This window comes from Acyrthosiphon pisum, chromosome A1, assembly GCF_005508785.2.
Source record: "Acyrthosiphon pisum isolate AL4f chromosome A1, pea_aphid_22Mar2018_4r6ur, whole genome shotgun sequence".
In the NCBI taxonomy this organism is placed as follows: Eukaryota; Metazoa; Arthropoda; class Insecta; order Hemiptera; family Aphididae; genus Acyrthosiphon; species Acyrthosiphon pisum.
In genome coordinates this window covers 139,595,397-139,621,402 of record NC_042494.1, presented here as the reverse complement: position 1 = coordinate 139,621,402, position 26,006 = coordinate 139,595,397, and the positions used below count along the sequence as shown (strand labels likewise).

The following is a 26,006-nucleotide window of genomic DNA, read 5'->3' as shown; positions in this document are numbered from 1 at the left end:
GAATGCTAATTGGTATTTGATAGTAAACGTTATTACTATTGTAGTATTGTCACATGAGTACAATTATTATCGTGGCACTATAAAACTATTATTTATTAGTTTATGAGGTAGGTACACGTTGCTAATGATTAATATCTGTTATTGAATTGATGTAACCAATAACATTTATTGTTAATGAGCACGCAAAAAAAATCTATTTTTACTTCTTAAATAAAATAGCTGTTTAAAAGTATTTGAATAATTTATGTTTATTTTAAAGTAAGTGAATAAAATACATCGACATTTTATGACGACATTTTAAAATGAATACTTGATTATTTAAAACATGATTTTTGTTTTAATTTACCATAGATTTATACACTATTATTTATAACTACTACCTATATTAGTATACTAATATTACCAAATCATATGTATAGAATTTCAATGATATATATTTTAAATTACCTAATGAATACTGAAATACATTGATTAGAATTTTAATTTCACAAGTGTTTATATTTACCTATGTTTTAAACGATTTATGTAAAAATGTTATTTTTATTAGCAAATCAATGATTTTATAAATATTTTGCCACCTTGGAACTTGTATTTTTAAATGTTAAACAGAATCTTAATACTATATGTACTTACATTACTTGATAAAATTAAGGTTAAATGTATAGCTATATATAAAAAAATATGTAATGACTGCAGTATTCTTAATTATAAAAAAAAAGTCTTGATAGACAGTGTTAAACAGCAACAAATTAAATATTTATCAGAAATAATATATAATTATTTAATTATTTAATGTTTGATAAAATATTGGTTAATGTAAGTGATTGGCGTTTGCAACATATTTTAATTATTTTAGATACCTACATATTATCTACATGTTAGAATTATAAATTTATTTTGTTCATGCAATATCTTATAAATTCAGAGTTCAGACGCAAGCTTATCTATACACTCTATAGCCTAAACAATATAAATTATCATCATTAATTTCATTATTTATTCTAGAAATATTTGAATAATTTTTGCTTACTTTAAATTCTCGAAATTCTTAAGCTGGAAGGTTTTTTACTCTGTGAAGTATTTTTTTTCCATGCGCGCGCACTCAATATTATTGTTTGATATATTAATGAACGGATTGTGCGATAAAAACATTTTAAACGAGTTATTTCAGAAATGAAATAATACCTGATACGTTATAAACAGCAGGTAACTAATATTTACAGAAATTTGATCTTGTGTTATTAAGAAGTCCATCGTCTCCTCAGTCCTCAATCATTATTTATAGGTTTATAACATTGTGTATATTTTAGTATGATAAATTATTATAATATTAATAATATAATATAGTTTATTATACCATTGTCTACTGAAACTGAAATCATAAATATAGGTAGGTAGGTAGGTACATATAACATAGGTATACTATAATAGTTGTCGATAAAAATATTTTACTATTTTTTGCATAAAATCGTTAAGCGGAATATCCACGACAATTGAATGTATATATTACGGCTGCTACGCGGGCTACTAATAATAATTTAATAATAATTGTATACCAATTACCAAAACAGTTGTGTTATGTTACAATATAACGCATAGCCGCATATGTACTTATGAACAAAAGCGCAGAGTCTAACGGAACGTTTTATTTTCTTTTTGAGAACAAGAGCTTGTCTTTTTTTTAAACTAGAATATTCTAGGTTAAGAAACAATAATAATTGGCTTATTAAGTTTATTTCTATAGGAAGATATTTGACGTGCAAAAACGTGTATATTCACAATTCACGACTAAATTAACTACCTATATATACAACATAACCATGGTTAGGTACAATCATTTTTTTCACAGTTTAATTTGGCTCAACTATATATTTGATCACAATATACGGCTAACTATACATTATACGCGTTTAAAAACCTACAATCGTATAACCGCGTATTATAGGCGTCTAGGTGGAAATTTATAACTATCTAATAATACATTTACTTTATTTTTGTTTATTTTTTACGCTTTCCTACGTTTACATTAAACACTTAATTTTTTGTTATTAAAAATACTTTACAATATGTATATGAATGTACGCATAATCATACAATTAAAATATTAATATAACAGCTAATTTATTTTTAAAATAAAATATCTCTAAAAGGTACTATATTTTGATATATCCAATTGACATGAAATTAAATATGTATTTGGCAATAATTAATAGGGTGTTGCACAGTGTGTTTAACGTCCATTTATCAATGCTTATACTTTAATGTCGGTAAGTAGTTACAAGAAAAAAATAACATTTTATGTCATACAACATAATAATAATATGTGGTTAGCATGTGGTAATGCACACAAATATACATTATATGTTGTGTACCTACTAAAATAATAAAATAAATTGCAAGTGAGCTATAATTAATACGTCATTATAATATTTTTATATACGACATAATATGAAATATTATATTTTTTTTATAGTAAATAGGTACCTATTTAGCACTAGGTAATAATAGAACGAAACGATGATACCTATTGCTTTTGAAATAATTAATATTGAGACAAAATTACATATTAATATTGTCCGCCATCAGTATAAAATGATATTGTGACTTTATTTGTATGAACTATAAATGGGACTGATAAATGGGACTCAAGGAAAACATAATTGATTCGAACGTTGTCTATCGTGTATTATCATATCACATGGAAAACATCAAGTGTTGGCCAGACTTTATACAAGACGTGTAATGAAAGCTTTGCAAATTTAATTTTATACAGTCCTTGGCTGATTATTGAAGTAAATTTCGTAACGATAAGCCAGACTTACGAAGAAATCAGTGGCCAAATAATTAACAGTAGGTATACCACCTAAATGCAGGTAACACAATATTATAACATAAAACGACCGTCGTCGTTAGTGCGCGACGCACATTCACATGTACGTAAGACAATTGAAAATATTATTATAATAACTAATAACCTACCTCAAGCTACAAGATAATTTGTGTATATTAACTAACCACCGTATCTCTCCGCCGACGCTTTACTTATTACGGCTCATTGAACGTTTATTGATTAGAGTCAACAATTAAATAGATAGGTACAAAATAAATAAATATAATTGTTTATGTATATTATACATTTTAATATCGTGCTCGTAAACGAAACGACTGTTTAATCCATTAAAACTATAATTATAATAATATTATGATACATATTAGAATATTAAAAAAAATATATACTGAAATTCGATGGTGGTTTTTGAAAAATATGTAAGACTGTTATAATGCGCGATCTATAATATCATATAAATAGGTAATAAATAACAATAGTATAATACATAGATATAATATTAATAAATGGACTGCGCCTCCCAAACACCCCTCCTATGTCACCGTTAGACCAACATTGAAATAGATCAAAGATATTATACATGTATAATATGTCTATGTAATATTATTATAATTTATAAATATGAAATAAAAGTTTTAATGCGTCGGTTAGAATTTAATAGTTTCTCATTACATAAATACCTATATAATATTGTGTGAATTCAATAATTGTCAACGATCCACCAGTGGCAAATAATTTTATTTTGAACAACTGCAGTCAATTTCAATCTAAAACAATATCGTTTGTATACGCGCGTCGTGTTCTGCGTACGGATTTAACTATTTTGCAGATAGCGACATTTAAAATAAATAAGTACAATAATAATAAGTTATCCGAATAGCATGGCGGAGTGCGGACGTTACACAGTATGGATAGAATATTGGTTTTTTAATCATACAAATATATTCTATTGTGCGTATATTGTACGTCCATAAAATCATTTTTTCAAATCAAAATTTGATAAAACGAGTTTTTTATTTGCATGCGTCACAATATAGGTACGCGCAGTACACCGGTTCGGACGTCCCGCGTGGCCGCGTGTAATTGGGTGAAAGTATAGAGTCGAAGTTGGTCTCGACTGAGGTTTACTGTATAATATTGTACCTACGTGTATATATATATATATTATAATATATACGCAAGTCTCGAATACGGAATTTGTGTATTCGGATAAGTACTCATCTGCATGACCTAAAGCAGACCAATAATTGTATTCACACGCACTTGCGTGAAGTATAGAATTCCTAACGCGTAGTATATAGCGGAAGAACTTAAATGCCACCCGTTGTATGGTCTCATATTTAATTATATAATATAAAAGCACGGTTATATTAATTGCTGGAAGTTGTCTGATGAGTTCATAACCAATAATTATCGTTAAACATTTCTTTTCCGCCGAAATATTATTGGGTACTACGGTAGTATATGCTACTATAATACTCCTTGTACTATCGGTTAACAGGACTTTTTTTGATTTTTTTTGGCCGATATTATTATTGGTATCCGATGTAATCAACATATTTTAATATACAATGCAGGTGACTGGTAGTCTACCTATTACAGTCTACTATAGGATATAATATATCTCGACAAGGAGTACAAAAATTAAAGTGGACCATAAAAGTAATACAAGCCCGGAATATAATATATTGATTAAGGTTAATGTGCGTATTATAAGAGCTATATATAAATTTACGCCATTTATGATTAATTAGTTATTATTTTATATAGATAAAAATAAATCAATACACCTAATGCAATTACCCATCATTATTAAATGGTTAAATAATATTAGATTGTTGAAGGCGGTGAGGGGTGTTTCAAAAAAAAAAAATAATAATAACTGGAGTAGGTATATTTGGGAAATTGTATAGAATTGTAAATTATATGCCTAGGTGATTTGATGCGTAATATTTACCTACACCATTAGAATTATAACATAATCAACGATGATACAGTGATAAGAAATACCTACATTACTCTCAAAACTGAGTCAAAATTTACCTTTAGTATTATTACGGAGTGCGCCAAATGTTGTTTTGCCAAATGCGTAAGGATGGCTATAACTTAGTATCTTCCTCCGCGGTGTACCACCTTTATCGCGGTAACCACTAACCCACAAGCACCGAAAATAGCGCACAACGCTAACGTACTCTTGTAGCTTATATAAATATATTGATATTATGTCACTGACGTGGTCCTTATTATTATTTTTTCAGGTGCTATACTTGTTGCGGAAAATGAGCAGGAAAACTGTGGACGCGGTTCCGGCGCTCCGATCAGTGCTGGTCACATCGTGTGAGACGTCCGCTGGACTGCAGCTTTGCGACCGGCTGGCGGCCGCTGGTTTCCGGGTGTTTGCCGGCCACAAACCGGACATCCGGTCGGACGTGGCCGAGTCTTCCGATCGCACGTCGCCATCCGGCCCGTCATCAGGGGCCTGTGCCCTGCTCCGGTCGCGCGTCAAGCAGCGTGAATCGGCCGCGGCGGACGTGGAACGGGCACCCGGAGGTATTGTGTTCGTGTCGTTGGATGTGACCCGCGAGGATTCGCTGCACGAAGCAGTGGTCACCATCAAAAGGCATCTGCCCGCCGGCGAAGACGGTCAGTAAATCTCTATATTTGATATATACCCACTGATCTAAATTTTAAACTTTGGTTGAAAACGAATAAGTGATAAATTATCACTGATAATATTGTGTTTGTACAGAGACTAGATAGACACCGAGAGTATCAACTTAATAATTATTAAGGTCGACTAAAGGTTGTGTGAGTTCCTACTGGTAATATAATATTAACTTGATACCTAGTGACAACGTAGTACGTACCTAGGTAAAATAAAAATGGATGACCTACCTACTATAGTATAAAATTCTATAAATTCCCCAGTATAAAGTATAAACCTATAACTACCTTTTAATGTATCGGGTCAGTTATTTTTTAAAAGTAACATAGAGTGGAAACTATAATACTCATAAGTCTTTGTACTGAAAATAGCAATTAAATTTACATTAATAGAATAATGAACCTAAATCTGTTTATAAAATGTAAATCACAACATTCCAAGGAAAACATGTTATAAAAATGTAATTAGGTACTATTAATGTTACATATAGGTGATATACGACGTTTTTCTACAACTATTTTATTATTATTTTGTAGTTTTTAGAATGTTCCTTATTCGTTTTTATTTCATATATAATTTTGTATTAATTGTATTATAGGTTTTTCACAAGATCAATGACTTGTAGTTTTGTTAATTTCTATTTACCATCTAGATAATACAAAATAACTTTTTTTGAATATTGGTCATCTTCCAAATAGTACCTATATTTTTAAAACTCAAATACACAATAATTAATTTAAGTATTATTGTCCTAAATGTATAATTAATAAATCCAACGTAGTTATGTTATTTAATGATTAACGTGATTAAAAAAATATGCTAGAAGTTGAAATTGTGTTACGAAATAATAATATTGTGTTGACACGAAGTTAGTTCATTAATAATAGTGGTTATGGGACGGATCAGTGACCATCACTGCATGCACATACGCTACATATTTTATAACATATACATATTATACTATCACACCACTCGTTATATCATTAATATTTTATAGAGTAAAAGTATATCGTCTTGTACGACGAATCAACGTAATTCTGAAGCAATATGCGCTAGGCGAACGTTATGGTTTCTGTTTAGAACAGAATCTGTTATCTGGATATCTGATATCCAACCGGAAATGTAGCACGAATGTGTTACCCTTGTCGTCCCACCTGATTATAAGATATAATAGGTACATATTTCATAGTTTATACTTATACCCATGATACAGATACCTATAAGAGTACTACCTGACATGGCTCGATGTACCTAGTTGCTGTAATGCTATGTATAATAATATATAGGTATATAATTAATATTATACTCATAAAAGCGTTTAACCGAAATAATTTGTCGAATTAGTACAATAGAGATTTTCGTGTTCGGAATTCACTTGGCTTTTGAATAATAATTGATAAATGGCCATGAAACAAAAATACCTTGCAAACTATATTATGCCTACACACATGACAACACTGTGTTTAGCTGAACCGATTTTCAATTTTTAACATGACACCTTCCTACAACATTACAGTAGTAAAAAAGTGACGTATTTAATTCATAATAATAATATACCGTTGTGCAGGTGAAGTCGTAATAAGTAGATAAGCTAAGGCATATTATTTTACTCAGTCCAAGGTCTCTGGTATACGAATACATCGGCACAGTATCGTATTAAAAGCCTATAATTTATAACAATAATATAGCCTTCATTTAATACACAAAACAACCTACATTTAATTTATATTATATAATTTTTAAATTTTTTTTCTTTATCAAACGGATTTCCGTTTAAAATTGCATCATTTATACATACCTACTGTAAAATACTGAACCTTTTGAATTCGTCTGGAAAAAATATTGTCACTAAAAATACAAATCACGAAGTCACGATATTATGATTTAAAATAATATCTATATTTGAATAAACAATATTGTTTTTATATAATTTATTCATTTCCTATCATTATTGTATTTGAATTGAGATTCTTAAAGTTATTCAAAAAACTGAAACGACAAACTATTATAATATTAATGTGATAATGTACATGATAAAACAATTTAAAACAGTACGATTAATATCTTTCTTAACAAAAGTGTTATCAAACTAAAGGGCTATTTAAATTATTTCATTAACCTACAGTTTTCAATGTTCCTAGTTACTTCCCAACATAGCAAAGATACTATATCCTTGATATACTTATCACAAATTTATTTTTAGATAGGTATCTATAGAATATCTGAGGTTGAACTGTATTATTTTTCTTATATCCTGAGTAGATATATAGGACATATATGTAATTGGTACGCCTAATGTGTCTACCAAAATGTTAGATATCCAGAATATATAATTTAATTAAAATATATTTGTCGAATAACATAACATAACATAATATGATTCACAATATTATAAAATAAATATTTATGAACATCTCAAAAATATAGTAGAAATATTAATTTAGATTTCATATAGATATAATTATATAAAATAATGGCATAGGTACCAATTCAACGAGTGTATTTAGGTTTTAAAATTTACTAAAATAAAAAATAAATTGATCTATATAAATTTCTAAAATCCAATCGACATATTATCATACATATTTCGAACATTATTTTAATTTTAACTATGTAGATAGGCACCTATTTATATACATTGTAATTATTGTAATTTAAAAAAATATCTGTAATTAATCATATTTTTATATTTAAAATATAAATACCGATGACTAGTTAAATGCTAATAATACGACTATATTATGTAATAATAGTTATGAAATGGAAAAGAAAGTATTCTTACTATAATGCAGACTATTTAGATTTAAATGATAGATACTCATTGCTCATTAGTATTATCCTTATTATTATTCTTATTATTAGTCTAAACTAAACAAACTACATATTTCAAATCCATTCAAACCCGAAGATGTTTACAAAAATTAATTTAATTGCTTGAAAGTGAATTTTGTATTTTAATTATACATTCCGAAACAATTATTATATTAGGTATGTATTATGTGGTACCTATGTAATTATTGCAATTTTGATTCTTATAATATAGTATATTCATTATTAATAGGTATATTATAATATATTATTATATTAAAATTATATTATGTATCAATAATTACCAATAAGCTTAACATTGTATATTTAATTTACATAGTTTTGGATTTTTATGCTTGATAATAAATTACTAATTGATATCTCGTTGATTATATAATAGCATTTAAAATATTCCATTTAGAACTAAAGAATAAATCGTTTTAAGTGCATAGGTATGCCTAGAATTTAATGAATTTCTCATTAACTATTTAACAACATTCAAAAGTATCCAAATTAATTTCAAATTCAAATTTTTAATAGTAATTTATATTTAAGAATTTCAAAGGATTAATTTTTTTGTAGGTCTTTAGTTTTAAAATTAGATACGTATATAACTGGATTTATGTATAAGTACATTAATTATAATAATGTTTAAGTTATGAATGTACTGTATTGTACGTACCTACTTAATTCATAATTATTTAGAAAAAAAACCGATCTAAAATAAAAGTATACGCATACAGATATATAATTTAATTTTTACGCATCTTAAATTTCATATTATTAATCATAATTAAATGCGATGTTTCACAGTCGGTACTTGTCGGCTGTACCTAATTTGATAAAAATAAAAAATAAAACCTAAGCAAAATCGCAGATTTCCTAGATGGGTATAGACGATTATAGTAACTAGTGACTACCAACCATAACCTACATTGACTAAAACAAACCAGACTATAATATTATTCGTATCCGTAAAGTGAGAGTAGAGACTATCTTCATAATTTTTGTCATCGATAGAAAAATAGTGCCGAACGCATCTTAAATTTTAAACACTCCGCGCTCGTCTTCTATCGGATACGCGCTGTCCTTGTAAATAGGTAGGTTAGGTTAGGTACCTAGGTAAGTGTCTTATATTTTTTATTGACGAAATCAACGTATAGAATACCAATATAATCGGATTTTAAACACTATTAAAGTTTTAATTTAGATAGCGAAAATTAGCGAAACAGTTCAGGTCTACGTATACATACTACTATATTTAGATAGTAACACTGAATCACACGAAATATGCACTTCAATATAAATTACAATATTACTGTTGACCGTAATATTTACATCCTACTAATATTATAAACGCGAAAGTTTGTAAGTATGTTTGTTACTCTTTCACGTAAAAACTACTGAATGGACTTTAATAAAACTTTACTAATAAAGATATACTGTGTGCATTTTTTAATTTTAATTTTAAAAAATGTGTAAACACCCATACATTTTTTAGTAAAAATTAGTCGCTGGCTGAAAATAAATAACATTCAAACAATTATTATAATTATTTAGTTTAGCAAAAAAAAAAAAACAATTAATCAATCATGGAAGCGTTTTCTATTTAGGAAATTAGAATTGTTTGCAAGTATAAAATTTTAAAGTATAAACATAATAATAACCACCGTACTGTATTTTATATTTTAATATATATGAAAATGAATGTTTGTGTGTAGATTAGATCTCTGGGAGAAAGACAGGCTTATTTAAAAATGGACAAAGTTTGAGTCATATAGAGTTGGTACATTTAACGAGCAACGAAGTGCACGGGATCAGTTAGTATTTAACAACATAAACAGTAGAATATGTAAAAATCAGTATAATCTTATACGCAATGAATACTATGCACCAATAGGTATAATAAAATTTTTAACTATTTAATGGGAACAATCGTTTTTTTGAAAGAGATATTTTTGTATTGAAATCGTAGTGTTTTTGTTCGTATTAAAAATACAATTCTATACCTATAGGCTATAAGTATGGATTATAATTATGTATACAAAATCGAAGAGCATATTATTTTCACGTGTAGGTGCCTACATAAAAAGGTACATTGAATGATTTGTCATGAGTAAAAAATAATATTTAAAATAATACGTAGTAGCATTGGACTTGCTAGGTATTTAATAATAACTACCACGCCGTAAACATTTGATTGTCGTTGTTTTAATTTTTCTCTGAATAAATATTTATCGAAAACAATAATATCACGGTAAAACGTGCGATAATTTAAAATGTAAATATAAATATTTGACATGAAAGTCGAAGAATAACAAGAAAAATTTCAGCAGTTAAGCAGTTTAATAATAAAAATATGTAATCTCTCACGGAGATCAACGACAGTTAAAATAATTTTGCCATATGAATCAACACAGACTTTCTCGATTTTAATATTGTATTATATTTATATAGAGGTGAAAATTATATTCACGCGCACATTCTCTACGTAGGCGGCGTAATCGATTGTGAGACGAACGTTGTTTAAGGAGTATTAGTGGTAATAACCAAAAACATGTCCAATAAAATTCATCAGTTTTAAATTTAAATTGCTTATATATTATGTATACAATTGAGTTTTTATAATAAAATAATGCAGTAGGTAGGTAGTGTTAATAAGCGATGTGTAAAATAAAAAATCAAGTCTCGTGCAATATGTTATAATATTTACATTTAACATACATGCTATTGTGTTTTTGAGCCAGGTACAGCTAAACGATTTTTGCGAAGCCGATTTCGTAACGCTTTGTTTATAGCTATAGAAAAGCAAATTAACAATAAAACAAAAATATTGGGATTTGATTTCTAACAAAATATATCTATAGTCTGCCCTACCTTACCTAACCTAACCTAACGAGCCGCGGGATGAACAAAGTTTTCTGCGCATCCCCATGCGACACTATGCCATTAGGGAACCGGGTTCATTGGCAGGGTGACGCGAAAGGGGATGCGCAGAATCTGCGCGTTCTCTCGCTGGACAGAGTACAGTAGCATGCTCTATACCCAAAATATTTTGCTTGTATTCTAATAATAATAATATGTCTGTTGACATTAATGTAGGCACAAGTAGATATAAAAATAATACTACATTTCTTTGATTTTAAAATAGAGTTAAGATATTTTAATCAACCCCGTACACATTTAACAAACATAACATAAACTGAGATCACATCACGATGTAGGTATTCTATAATAATCTTAAAATAAATTAAGTATTGGAAAATTGTGAAAACTACGGTTACTGATATGGTGTATAAATGTAATGATTGCTTGTAAATCATTTATTATCAAATAAAGGTATGCCTATGCGTATAATATGTTCAGTGTTTGGCAAGTTCCTTAAAAAAAGAATTCGTTCCTTTGTCGTTCCCTTGGAAAATGAACGAGTTCCTTTTTTAGTTCCAAATAAAATAAAAATTCTTACTTAATCATTAATGTTTTTTTTTTTCATATGCATACTTTTTTAGTTTTTAATTCTAATATAATATACAAGTACGTTCATATTTTATAATTATATTTTGAGGTTTTCTTTAAAACTAAATTGTTGGCCAACATATTATATCGATTGTATAACGTCGATAGTCGATAACGATCACTAATTAGCGAAATACATTAAACACTTTAAAAAAAAATATATCTTAATTGAAATTAAGATATAAATTAAATTAACAGATATATTTATCTGTATAAATTATTGGAACTAGAAAGGAACGAACAATTTTGTTATTTTTCCTTGAAAAAAAGAACTAGTTCATTTTCTCGTTCTTTTTTTTATAAAAAGGAATTCGTTCATCGTGCCGTTCCTTAAAAAGGAATTCGTTCCAGGAATCCGTTCCTTTTGGAACTCGTTCCTTCCAAACACTGAATATGTTGTATTGATACAGATATAGTATATTTATTTACCAGCAGACATAATATATATTATATTGGTCATGTTAAATTTGTATGACAAATAAAAACGTATACATTTACAACCATCGAAATTTTATTTATTTTTTAACAATACAAATAATTTATAGGCACCTGCTATATGAATTAGTTGTGGAATTTATCACTTATCAAAATTTCAGATATTATACGAAAAAAAAAAAATAGGTATATCTAATCTGTATATGTTATAATATCAAATTCAATGATATATCAAACACACAATCTTATTGTTAAATATAAAAGGTACATATTATGTTATTTTCTGGTATTAAATATTGATATGTTACGTTCTAGAACGTAATAAGACGGGATAAGTATATAATATATTTTGTTTATACTGATTTACCTGGATAAAAATCATCCCAATGATTGAATATAATTTTCGTTCAAATTATGACAAATATAATAATAATTTTGACAAAATATTTATGATGACGTCTTAATGTATAATATTGTAATGACTTAAAAATTTACTTTAACGTAGTTTATATATCATAAAAGAAATTATCTTAGATAAATAAAATAATAATAAATCACTTAAGTACATAATCATACGAGTCACAGAGCGACAGTGCTCGTCTCATTACATTTTTGTTTGTTGTTACTGGACACTAACTTTCCATTGATGCAGACACACATACTTAAATTTTACAATTATTTCACACACAAAAAATCTTAGTAGTTCAACTCGTGTAAAAATTATTTAAAAATAGAATGTTAAAATTAAATTCAACACATGGACATGGCATATGGTGGAATAAATTAGTAGACTACAATTAATAATTAAACCATACTTTATTGGCAAATTTCCATTGAATACCGTTCTGATAGAGTAATTTTACTCATAAGGCATAAATTATTCAAAATGAGTATAATGCAATAAATTATTGTTTTGATGAGCATACACAAAAGTAAAATATCATAATATATTAATATGACACACGATTCGTTCTGATTATTCGAAATCAACAGTATTAACAAATGTTAAACTCATAAAGTTTACACAATCTGTGAACACTATGTGCATTATTAAATGCAAGTGTAATGTGTAAAATATGATAACGTAAACTTGGCACCCCAAAACATGTTTCATTGTGGGGGTTGTAAAACTATGTTGCAAATTTTATTTTGGTGTTACAAATTGTTGCAATTAATTTGCAAAAATATGGTACTAGTTTGGGGACGATGGACGCATGTAAACTCCGCCACAAGAACCTTTTTTTAGTGTAAACTCCGCCAGTGACAAAAATCGGGTAAAATTAAGTTCATTCAAACTCCGCCAGTGAAAAAAAATGAAGTAACAGTATACACTATACAATTAATATAATAAGCAGATTATTATTAAACAAAAAATCACAATTTTATAGAAATTATTATCCTTATTAATTAAGTATATGTATACCAAAGTATATAAAAAACTTAAAAATAAAAATAATAAATGTTCGAACAAATCATACAAATTGCAATGGCCAGTATGATGTTAAAAAATAATGATAGACAATTGTGATAACAAATAATCAAAAAATAATATGTAGGTATATTTTATTATTATTACATAATATGTTATGATAGGTACTTATAATATTTTGAACTGTAAACTAAAATTATGAGATACAATTAATAGGTATTCAAACCATTAAGTCAAATATAAATCAACTATTATAACTATTTAGTATTATTGCTTTTTCTAACACAATAATTTCATTTTCATTTTGAATTTTTGAGTTTACTTATTAGAGAAATATCATTTAGTTTTATATAAGGAAGGCCTAATTAATACTGGCGGAGCTTACAATCGCCCGGGGACGATACGACAAAGTCGGGGTGCCAACTTCACGCACGTGTAATATCATTCCTACTGGAAATTATGCATGGTCTACCATTAGGGTTTAAAAAATGATTTTTGTAGAATATTTTTATTTAAATATTTTAAAATCAAAATTATGTTAACAACGACTGAAAATAATATCTAACTCTTTAGTCCGTATTGTACGTTAATGATTATAATAATATCTATTTTTATAGTAGGTAGTTTGTCATTTGAAATCGACTCGTGACTCTAGGGAGGTACTATTGCTAACCAACTGTTCCAAAAAAAAAAACAAATACAATCAATATGTAATTAAAATATTATATTTGATTGGTTTTGTTTACACATATAAATATCTATATACCTATCTAATATCTCTATATCTCACTCAAAAAATTTGAATTTGATTTTTAAAATATTATCCTTGAAAAATATCTAAATCTGTACACAATTTACTCATTTCCAGTTTAACTTAATACGTACTGTTTACAAATTATAATATACGTAGGTTTGTGGTATGCATAGTATAATGTGTGTAGGTACCCATAATATATCACAGGTCTAAATGATCAAAGGAAGTAATTTCAAGTGGGGATCTTTAACGCTACTTACCTGTGTGCATTAACCTATATTGACGTTCTTGAGCATTAAAATTTAATTATACTATTGAGTAAACGTTTATATCTATGTAATATAAACGAGTTCGTTTTGCTCTTAGCAGAAGCAACTGGTTTATAATATGACTATATGACTAGGAATCTAGTGCGTTTGGCTAACGGGCAAATATGCGATATGTTTGTATTATACTATATGTAGGGCACAATACGTGCCCTGGGGTTAGCTTGGAAAATTGTTGGGAAATAATTTTTTTTCTACCGATAAACAATAATAATTAACCATAATAATATTTTACTATTTAATTATGATATTATAATATGTAAGTAGGTATGTGAGTTTGCGCAGAAGTGGAAAAACAAAATAATAAAAGAGACATCTCCGCCCTACTCCCACCATAACACCTAGGTACATAATATATTGCAACGAATTGCTGAAATGTTCCCGATTTTCATCTTTTTCGTCTCGCATATTATTCGTCAGGCTATTTTGTGCAGTACTAGATATAATATTGTTATACTTTTAACAGTCGATGTCATTTGTCACAGTTTGACACATTAACTTCTAAATTTTTTTTTCTAAATAATACCCGCTCGCGCACACACACACACACACACACACACACGCACACACAATATACATACATATATACTATAAACATATATCGTACGCGTATATGGATTATGACAGAAAATATCTAAATAGCAAAGTGACACGGAAAAAAAAATTACACGATCGAAATGCAATAATATATATTATACTTTCTCTTTGACAACCGCCGCGCCATGTGCTGGTATGTTGGGTACTGTTAGGCTACTCGGTCATTCACATCGCGGTGACCGGCCCGGTTGGAAGAAGTAATACAACAATGATCGTAGGTATTCATTCATATACTATATTATATATATATATATGTGAGTTTGTATATCTTTATATCTGTAGGTACACACTGTACGAGTATAATAAAATATTAATTTCTGATACGTCCACGACCGTAGGTATATTATGATGTATACAAGATTATTGAAATAAATTATAATTACAGAATAGAATAGGGGAAAAAAAATAATGTTACGCTGTGCTCTATTTGTTACGATAATTACTAATTAGTATAATACTTATTATTCCCTCCGTGCGTTCTCTTTGGAAGGTAATACAAAAAAAAAAAACATGTTTGTTTGTTGTGTGCATATTGCGTTTCGATCGAGCTTGCACACCGCGCGCTTGTATTATCACATAAGATTAATGATTGTGTGTATGTGTGTTGTGAGAGATCGGTCGTGTGCGATTATACACGGCACACGGCAGATGATTGTTGTAAATGCTGCAGCAGTACCTATCATGCAGTATGCACACAAGCACACGTTCCTATATTATATTAATTATTATAAGCCCTATCGGTACCCAGGTATACGATATAATGATAATAATAAAAACAGCAACATATTGACAACACGAGTGCGTTTAATATATTATTATAATACACCTATACATATAGGTACCATACTACAACGCGGCGTCTACCATGTGGTAATTATATTATGCTATCCGAAAAAAAAAAGACAATAAATAATTGTTTACGGCCGATGAATTTAACAATAATTAGGTAAACCTAGGTACAACAATAGACAAAATAACACGGTGTATGCAGTTAACGCGCATATTTTTTTTCTTAGTCACAATATCTCCGAATCTCGTGTATAAATATTCCGTTTGTCTATATTATAGTATTTAAACGAACGCTTTGTCGCGGTCGTTTGAGAGCACTAATAAGTATAATAACTATTATAGGCATTGGCTGATTAATCGAATTCGGTTGACCGGCCAAGCAAAGTGTATCAAATCAATCGGTATAGGTACCTATACATAAATAGGTAGGCACATAATAATCGTCTAGACCTGTGCGATTACTTCCTACATAGGTAGTATATAATATTCTGCGTGTCAATAATAATAACACGCTGTTTACAGCGGTCTCTGTAATTGATCTAACTGTTTTTTATTTTATTTTTTTTTGTTTTAATCCAAAAATCGATTAGTTTTTCACAAGACCATAATCTTGTTTCTGTCTAACCGCTATAATATACATATAGGAATACTACAATACATGTTTACTCGTCTGTTTCCATAAACCATATTATATGGATGCGTGCCCATGCAATATTTTTTACGTTTATTTGGATAAACTATAGGTAGCTATTATTGTTATTCAAATTACGGTACATTTAACACGTAGAAATAGTGAAAAAATAAACAGCTATACGCCTATACGTTATAAATTAGTGATATAGAGCACTGACTAGGAAAGCGATTTTTAAATTTGATTATTTGCATTTAACCTGCACATTATAGTTGTCTTTAATGTCTTATAAATCTCGTGTAGACGTATTGTACCTATTATAATGGGTACCTACCTACCTATAATGGGCACCTACCTACCTAGATAATAATATATACGGTTTAAACGACTATTTTTTTCTCTCCCAAGATATTTTGGTGATCTTTTAATGTACAAATATGATTAAGCAAACAATAACAATATTATTACTCATACAATAGGATAAGACACACCCTCGACATAGTTTATATGTATATTGCCTATTCAACACTCCTTAAAAAAAGTCGTATTAGCTGGAATTGATAATTACTTTCGAACCGAAAAAATGCACCTAACATATAAACAATCGTAAATCGTAAATACCAATTAGATAATATATTTTAAAAATTCAGAAAGGTTAATCAACCGAATAATTATATTTTTTATAGAGTTTCCTTTTAAAATTCAGTAACAAAACGTCACCATGAAAAATGTAGCATTGGACCGGTCAGTTTATATGATATTAGAAATAAATACTATACACTTTTTAACGACATTGTGAAACACTGAGACCTATCTGCACCAATCAGTATTCAGTACTCAGTAGGTAACTCACATTAATATAATATTATAATAACAAATTGATTATTGAACAACGTAATTCTAAATTCGTATACAATCTCTCAAATCAGTTTTTTCATGAACACAACTACCTATATAATATAGGTACTAATTAGCAATCGCATATATTATATAAACTACTGATAGAGGTTAAAAAAAATCTAATGTTACTGACACACAGTTTACCTTGGTTATATTATAATATACATGTAGTAGTTCTGTATTCAAGAAACCAGAATTTAATTCATTTTCAAATTATTTTGATTTCGTGGGGTATTTAAAATCTATTTATACATCGGTAATAAATACTAACTATAGTAGGTACCTATATAGGTATATATATATATATATTATATTATGTTACATACGCTTATGTATATAGATGGAAAGTATAATATAATATATATATTGATTGCACTTCAATCGGTATTATTATGATAATAGTCCGGATAGGATAACGAAAATTATTATACAACAATAGCAATAAGTATTTATTTGCAATATCCAATAGTATACACTGTCAGACTTATTCTTATGGCTAGTCTCTATAGTTCCTTCTTGTGTTCTTATAACATTACAATAATATATATATATATATATTATAATATGAGAAATGAGAATAGGATTTTGAACAATGATAGCCCAGAGTATTTTTTTTTTTTATCTACTGTGTATTATTTCACCGTACATTTTATACAGTTGATATATATTATTTTCGTAGAACGAAAATATAGAATGGTCCACGTCTTTTGGCGAATATTTCAGGTTTTCTCGTCTTGACAATTTCTGAATGAGAAGTAATTATTGCGCGTTTGTTGTCGAACGCTCTATAGATGGAGTTACAACAGTGTTTCTTACAATAATTTTACGGTCAAATCGTAATTGTTTGGAGATGATGGAGAATAAAACGACCAGGTAGGTAACCTAGGTATACTGACCGGCGTCTACCGCGTGATTCGTGCCACGCACTGCCACCGTTGAACGAACCCTGCACAGGAAGTTGTAACTTAATTTTCTAAACCTTTATCGCGATAATAGTCATTGTAAAGCATCGCGGTCACGACGTGAGGTATAATATTATATTATATATAAGTCTTGAAAACATATCTCCGTACATCATAAAATAATAATATATAATATAAAATATGACGTGTGAAGTATATTGTGCACATTGCACGTATATACCTGATGTTTATTAGGTAGGTACCTGTGTGTGTCGTGTATGTACAGCGTAGGTATACGAGCTATGAAGCCATCGTAGAAGTTGATTAATTCAAGACGGCTGGTAGGTACAATGTACATGGATCTTATAATGCAATATTGCTTACGCAAAAACATTAAAAAAGAATTACTTCTCCTCCCTCATCTCACACACACACACACACACACACACACACACACACACACACACACACACACACACACACACACACACACACACACACACACACACACATACGTATTGCATATGAATATCTGATGTTTATTAGCTGTGTGTATCGTGTATGGACAACGTTTAGAACTATGAAGCCATCGTAGAACTTGAATAATTCAAGACGGCTGGTATATGGGACTATGGAACTTATAGTATAATATCGTTATTACGTTAAGACATTAAAAGCAAATTACTTCTTCTCTCTCGTCACACACACACACACACACACACACACTCAAGTACTTACGTACTATTTTATAAGGATTATTTTCTGTTGGCCAGATGCCTGTGCAGTCTACGGTCTATGTATACATAGCAATATATTATTATAATGATGCCATACCCTACTCTTCGGCGGTGCTTATGCTAGTATAATAGTACATAATACATATAGTGTATTATCGTGTGTATATAATATAATCCTGCAGCATTATACGCCATGAACAGCTATATAGTGTATATATGATGTCAGTCACGCGGAGGAATGCGTATGCCCGAGATAGATTTAAGCAAACTAGGCGTACCTCGCTGCAGCAGTCCTTGTGAACAAGTTATACATTAATATTAATTATTATTATTATCATTCTAAGCCCGGCAACCTTGCCGGCTATCGTATTTTTAACGGTGACTATCCCGCCCGATTGCTTGTATACGCGTGATTGTGACAGCTATTAACATTCTACTCTCGACGACCCTTAGGTACACACACACACATAATAATATAACAACATAATAATATATAATATTATACAACTGTACAACTGTACTGCAAGGATTATAATAATACTTTATAATAATATATTATATACGTTCAGGACAATAGTAAAAGTCATATTATGAGATAAACTCATTATATACGCGTACCTACCGTACAATAATAATATTATTATGATTTTTGATGCATTGATACTGTAAGACGCGTATGCATTAGTAATCGTTGCAGTGTTTGAAATAAAGAAAATTTTATGTTCACAATAATAATTATAACCATATTAATTTCTCAAATTCGAGTGAAATGATCTCTTACAAAATTTAAAGTTAAGAACATTATCTAGGGCGTTTTATTATATTTTAATTTTAAAGCGAGTTATGAGTATTTTAAAACCGTAAGTATTGTGCATCTTAAAAAAACTCATAACTCACTTTAAAATTAAAATATAATAAAACGCCTATGAGATGCCCTAGATAATGTTTTAACTTTAAACTTTATAAGAGGTAATTTCACTCGAATTTGAGAAACTAATATGGTTATAATCATTATTGTGAACGTAAAATTTTCTATGTCTCACATGGGTCAGAGAGATATAACAAATAGATACTACGCTGACATCCTCTTAACAATCATACAAACTAATTAAACACAGATATTGTGTTAGATCTATATGTTATTAAACACGTATAACACCGCGATGATTGACATTCTCTACGGATTTTAAATTAAATCTTAATTATAATAACACGGTTTCAATAATTTGTTTGTAGGTACAATGGTACATATTATTATCATTGGTAGTAGAAATACACTTTCCACTTTCCGGACTAAAAATAACAAAACTGACCATTCTGACCGGGAATTATTTTTTTCAATGTTTCTCCAAGACGTTAATAATATTATAAGCTTTAACAGTTGTTTGAGGAAAAAAAAACATTCTAAGTGCTTTTTGTATGCGTGTATCTCTTTTGATAGTCACTGCACAAATGAACAAAATAGTGTCACAAGAATATTAAACTTCTCCAAAATGCATATATTTTTTCAAAATAATTGATTTCCATAAGAAAATTTGTCTATCATTATCAATAAGTAGGTACAGCACAAATGAATATGTTATTTGTGTCTTGTGTGTTGAAATAAATTGATACACATGGCACTCAAAGTCTTAAATATGTAGTCATATCGGATCAAGATGGTACTTTATAGAGGTCATTTTTCGATTGTATCAATAGTTTTTTAATGCCATGAGAAAAACCACCGAAAAATTACGAAATTTTAATTTCTAATGCTTTGTTTTCCACCATAGAAACGAATAAAAAACTATAATATTATAATGTTAATTCAACTTACCTACATGATATAATAAATAATAACAATATAAAATATCCAGACTGACAAACCGTCTCCGCTCAGAATCGTTTTTCTCATACAATGATATTATATCATTGAATTCAAGTTTAATACAATCCATTATACATCGACCCACTTGTAACCTACTGTACAGCAGAGCGACACCCGCTTTTTATATACGTAGATATTAGATATTTACTTAATTTAAAACTGTTGTCTCCTACTCAAGCTTGCTTTTGGAGACCAATTATTTTATCTTTAGGCAGCCATATACCTATTGTATGATATTTTGAGAAATAATTATAATAATTATTATGTATAATGGATAGTTACATCAATTAATTCATGTTCATAAATAAATTATTGTTTTTTTTTTCAATATTAAATAAATAATAGAACTTATTATGAGATTACATTAAATTGCTCGTATCCTTGAATTCTTAAGTCTCCTACTTTTACTAACACCCGCAACTAATGATTTTTGTAATCGATACTTTTTGATGGTCATTTCTAATTATTATTAATGCCGGTTAATTATTTATCATTGTAATTTTATTTTAAATGTAAAAACCTACTACAAGTTTTTTCACAGAAATCATTTTAAGAATAATATTAAATATGATATGAACTACCTATATTAAGTAAAAATATCAATATTATGTGATTTTTAAAAGAGCACGCAAAAAAAAAATTCGTAATCAGAACTACTGAAAACGATTTTGTCGAAATTCAATCTAAAAAAAAAAAATATTATTTAAGGTGATATTGAGATATTTTGTGTAGAATAACGACGTGACATCACTTGGCCGAGATCGGCATAATCGTCTATCTTACTAGTTGCTCACATCACACAATGATTTACAAACTAAACATTTTTTTTCGATGGTTTGATTTATGTAGATATATTATGTGTTTGTTATTTATGTAGACATATGTGATTGTTTGTGCTAAAGACCATACAAGTATCAGAATTTCAATATAATAATTGATTTAAAAATACTATAAGAGATAATTATGTTCGTTGCATGCATACACTGTAGTTACTAGTTACAATGGGACAACGCCATTTATTTTGATATACATTTAAAATATTTCATAAAAAATTAAACACTCAAGAAAAATACTGGTTCCACTAACGTTTTTGGTACCCAAAAACACACTGCACTCGTACAACAAAAATTAGAAAATATACTTTAAAGGTAGGTAAATTATTGTGTGGAGCAAGTAACATTTACATGTATAAGATAGGCAATTACGGCGAGCCTGGTTAAATGACGTCACGCATCTTTTTTCCAATTCCTAAACTATAATTTCTTAATTCGTTGAACAATATGTGAGTAGAAACGTTAAACATATATCATTATTTATATAGTTAAACATTCTTTCAAATTAAAAAACAATTATTTTTGTTTTTGGTGCTCATTTAATTGAATTAAAAACTTTTAACATATTATATTAGATTGGTACACCGTACACATAATTTTAAACCTAATTATTATTATTATTTGTAATAAAAAAAAGCACGTAGTGGATACAATATTATATAATGAATTATAAGTTATAACCAAATAATATAATAATATTATGTTAATACTATTATAACTTAAATGGATTTGAATTAATCTTGAATAGTGGATATAATCTAAAATTTTACATATATAATACAAAATATTATGTTAACAATAATATTCTATAACAACACTGTTATGGCGTGAAGTTTATAAATTAAAGTTCATTATTTTCTTACAATTTATTGACAGGTTTTTATTTTGTTTTTAGGTTTATGGGCTGTCATAAATACCGCAGACGTATGCCTGAAGGGAAGAATCGAAATGCAAGAGAGCGCTCAATGGGAGACGTTATTTAAGACTAATGTTTTTGGAACACTCAAGGCAGCCAGAACATTTTATCCTTTACTAGTGAGCCAAAAAGGTAAACAAATATAATTCAAACAAAAATTATTTTATTTGTGGTATACACGATGCAACGTATTTTTATTTTTATTTTTTTACACCATCCATAAAGAAATTGTACACAGAAAAATATCTAGTGGCATGCCAGTGGTGTACACACGTGGGGGGAGGTGGGGGGCGTTTTGTACTAAATGTACTAATTAGTGCAATAAAATTACAAAACCAATTATTATTTTATAAATATTAATCGCTTGACAATTTAATGAATATGACGTATTCATATTTCATACTCATTATCATTAATTATAAATAGTAAATATTACGCATTATATTCTTATATTTAATGTTACATTATTTTTCTTCAATGTTTTAGCGGGCTTTTATTGTACCATAATAATATATTCTAGTTATAAATCTTTTTAGAATTTTTCTAAATATTTGATTACTGTTTACATTCCATTTTTTTTCGAGAATCACTCAAGAGACTATTCTTGTAAATGTATTGATAGGTACTTATATTTAATTATTTTTCCATCGGCTCTCCACACATAACCAATTCATTCTACCATTTAATTCCCTACGAACTAGAGGATATTTTAGGTTTCCATAAAACCTCTTTAACTCCAATATTAATAGTATTACATGTCCTCTCTTATTATGATAGATGTATTTTCTGTGCAATATATAGATCCAAATAGGTTCCTTTAAAGTACACCAAGTTTCTGTTCTACATATCTATTCATTTTAAAGACGGATCTTAGTGGCTATTTTAAAGGGGCAAAGTGTAGGCAATTTATAACCTCCCTGTCACTGCCAGTGATCTTTTTATTCTTTTTTATTTATTTAAACCCATGGCTGGAATGGCCATTGGTGATATTATATAGGATGTACAAATAATAATAAAATAAAAATAAACTTAATTACTAGTTGGAAGTACATTAGGGAAGGTGGGTAAGGTGATATCAGGTTGAAAAGATTGGATATTTGTGTAAGTAGTAATTGATTATTAGTGTAAGTGTGGTTCGATATGCAAGTGGACGTGATGACTATGTCCTATAGCACACGTACGCGCATGCGCTAGTCATCAAAGGCCCAGAAAATATTTTTAAACTTACGCAACAATAATGGGTAATGCCAATAAGTTGATAAAAAATAAATATGCTTCTAGTAGTACAATTTTAATTTTGAAAAATAATTTGAGGAACTTTTTCTCTGTGTTTTGTAGCAAATAGATTTTTGGCAATTTAGATGGTTTATGTAGTATGGATGCAAATTAATTTGCTTAATTTCTCAAATCATACACTTTGAAAGGCCAACGAAACAAAAACAATGAACAAGTTTTTCTTACAAACATAGAAGTTTAAATTATTTTTCAAAGCTGGAATTGTACTATTATAAGGATGTTTATTTTCTCGAGGTTATTGGTCTAAATTCGTGAAAAACTCAATCGCTTAGAATCCCTTAACCCCTTCATTATGAAAACATCTAAAGTATTTTTTATTAAATAACTTTGCTGTACGTCGTGCTTGATTGGCCGTACTCTAGTGTAGAATATTATATAGCTAATCAACAAACGTTTCAAATACCTCACAAATGCATACAATATCGAAACGTTTTAAACCATTACGTTTTTTCAGGTCGTTTTATTAACTTCGGCACATCCAACGGACATCCTCGCCGGCAAGGGATGACTGCTTTCGACTCAGCGCGCCATGCCGTGGTCGGTGCTAGCACCTCGTTAAGAGAAGACCTGAAGGATTTGGGCGTACACATAATCATCATAAACACAAATCACATTCTGCCGGAGCACATGTTCGAACCGGTGCGGACTTCTGGCAGGGCAAACGAACAAACGCTCAATGACATTTTTCTGAAAACTACTCTACCCGAGTATGCCATTCACACACTATTGGACGCACTGCTCGAGTCCAATCCCAAGCCCGTGTACGCTTTTGAAAAACCGTCGATGTTCAATTGCAATAGCTTTTCAAAAAAAATTCTGAAGTCCGAACGTTACGTCAGATATGAAAATATTTAGTTAAACGCCTTTGTTCCGCAGTTCCAAAATAGTGTACAAATTCTAACAGACAATGAAATTGGAACTAATCAAAGTTACATTATTATTATATTTTATTATCATAGCATTAAATATCTACACATACAATATTATTTAAATGTTATCCAAAGAACATTATTAAATGGTCAGTTTAGTTTTATATAATATGTTTTAAAATACTTTTAGTGTTGTATTATTGTTGTAAAATATACCTATGTTCAAATTAATTTGATTGATCACTCTGCCAATGTGCCGTAAAACTTGTACTTACATAATATTATAGTAATTATCGTTGTTATACAATGAGTATGATATTGTATAAAAATTGAAAAGAATTATTCAAACATATTTAATTCTTATCAGCTACCTATATACCTATGTGTTAATGTATATTTTTAAAAGAATCAATCGGTAAATAAAATGATATACTTTCTATTATACTTACATATTTAACCATCTTAATAAGTATACTTTAAGTCAATATTAATTATAGAGCCATGTTGTTTCAAAAACGGGATACCGTTTTCTCCTGTAGTTCATATTATTAAAAAAAATACATAGGTAATACTATTTTTAGCAATAGTTGTAAAAATATTGAAAGAATATAGTGGTCATATATCAACATATAATCAATGCTTCTAAATGTGACGATTACAACATTGTTCCTGTTATTTCATATTATGAAATGTATAGATATTTATTTGTCCCCCGAAAGTTCACACCAGAACTATGATGCTCGAATACGATAGTCAAAAGTAAGTACCTACCAATGAATTATGATTACTATCTACTAAGTAATTTGATTTTCAAAAAAATTTCGTTTAAAATCCTAGCATTCATTCAACATTATTTTCATAAAATAATATAAATTATATATCTATATC

General features: G+C 28.7%; 1 protein-coding gene across 1 annotated transcript in view; it reads left to right on the top strand.

Annotated features, from left to right (window-relative positions):
* Positions 1-25,751, top strand: part of LOC100569832 (D-beta-hydroxybutyrate dehydrogenase, mitochondrial) — a 31,836-nt gene extending 6,085 nt beyond the window's left edge. The window contains exons 2-4 of the mRNA XM_003241160.4: positions 5,107-5,491; positions 22,933-23,085; positions 24,704-25,751. Of these exons, the coding sequence (XP_003241208.1) occupies positions 5,107-5,491; positions 22,933-23,085; positions 24,704-25,104 (939 nt within the window). The 3' untranslated portion in view covers positions 25,105-25,751. The remainder of the gene's footprint in view (positions 1-5,106; positions 5,492-22,932; positions 23,086-24,703) is intronic.
* The last annotated feature ends 255 nt before the right edge of the window (positions 25,752-26,006 follow it).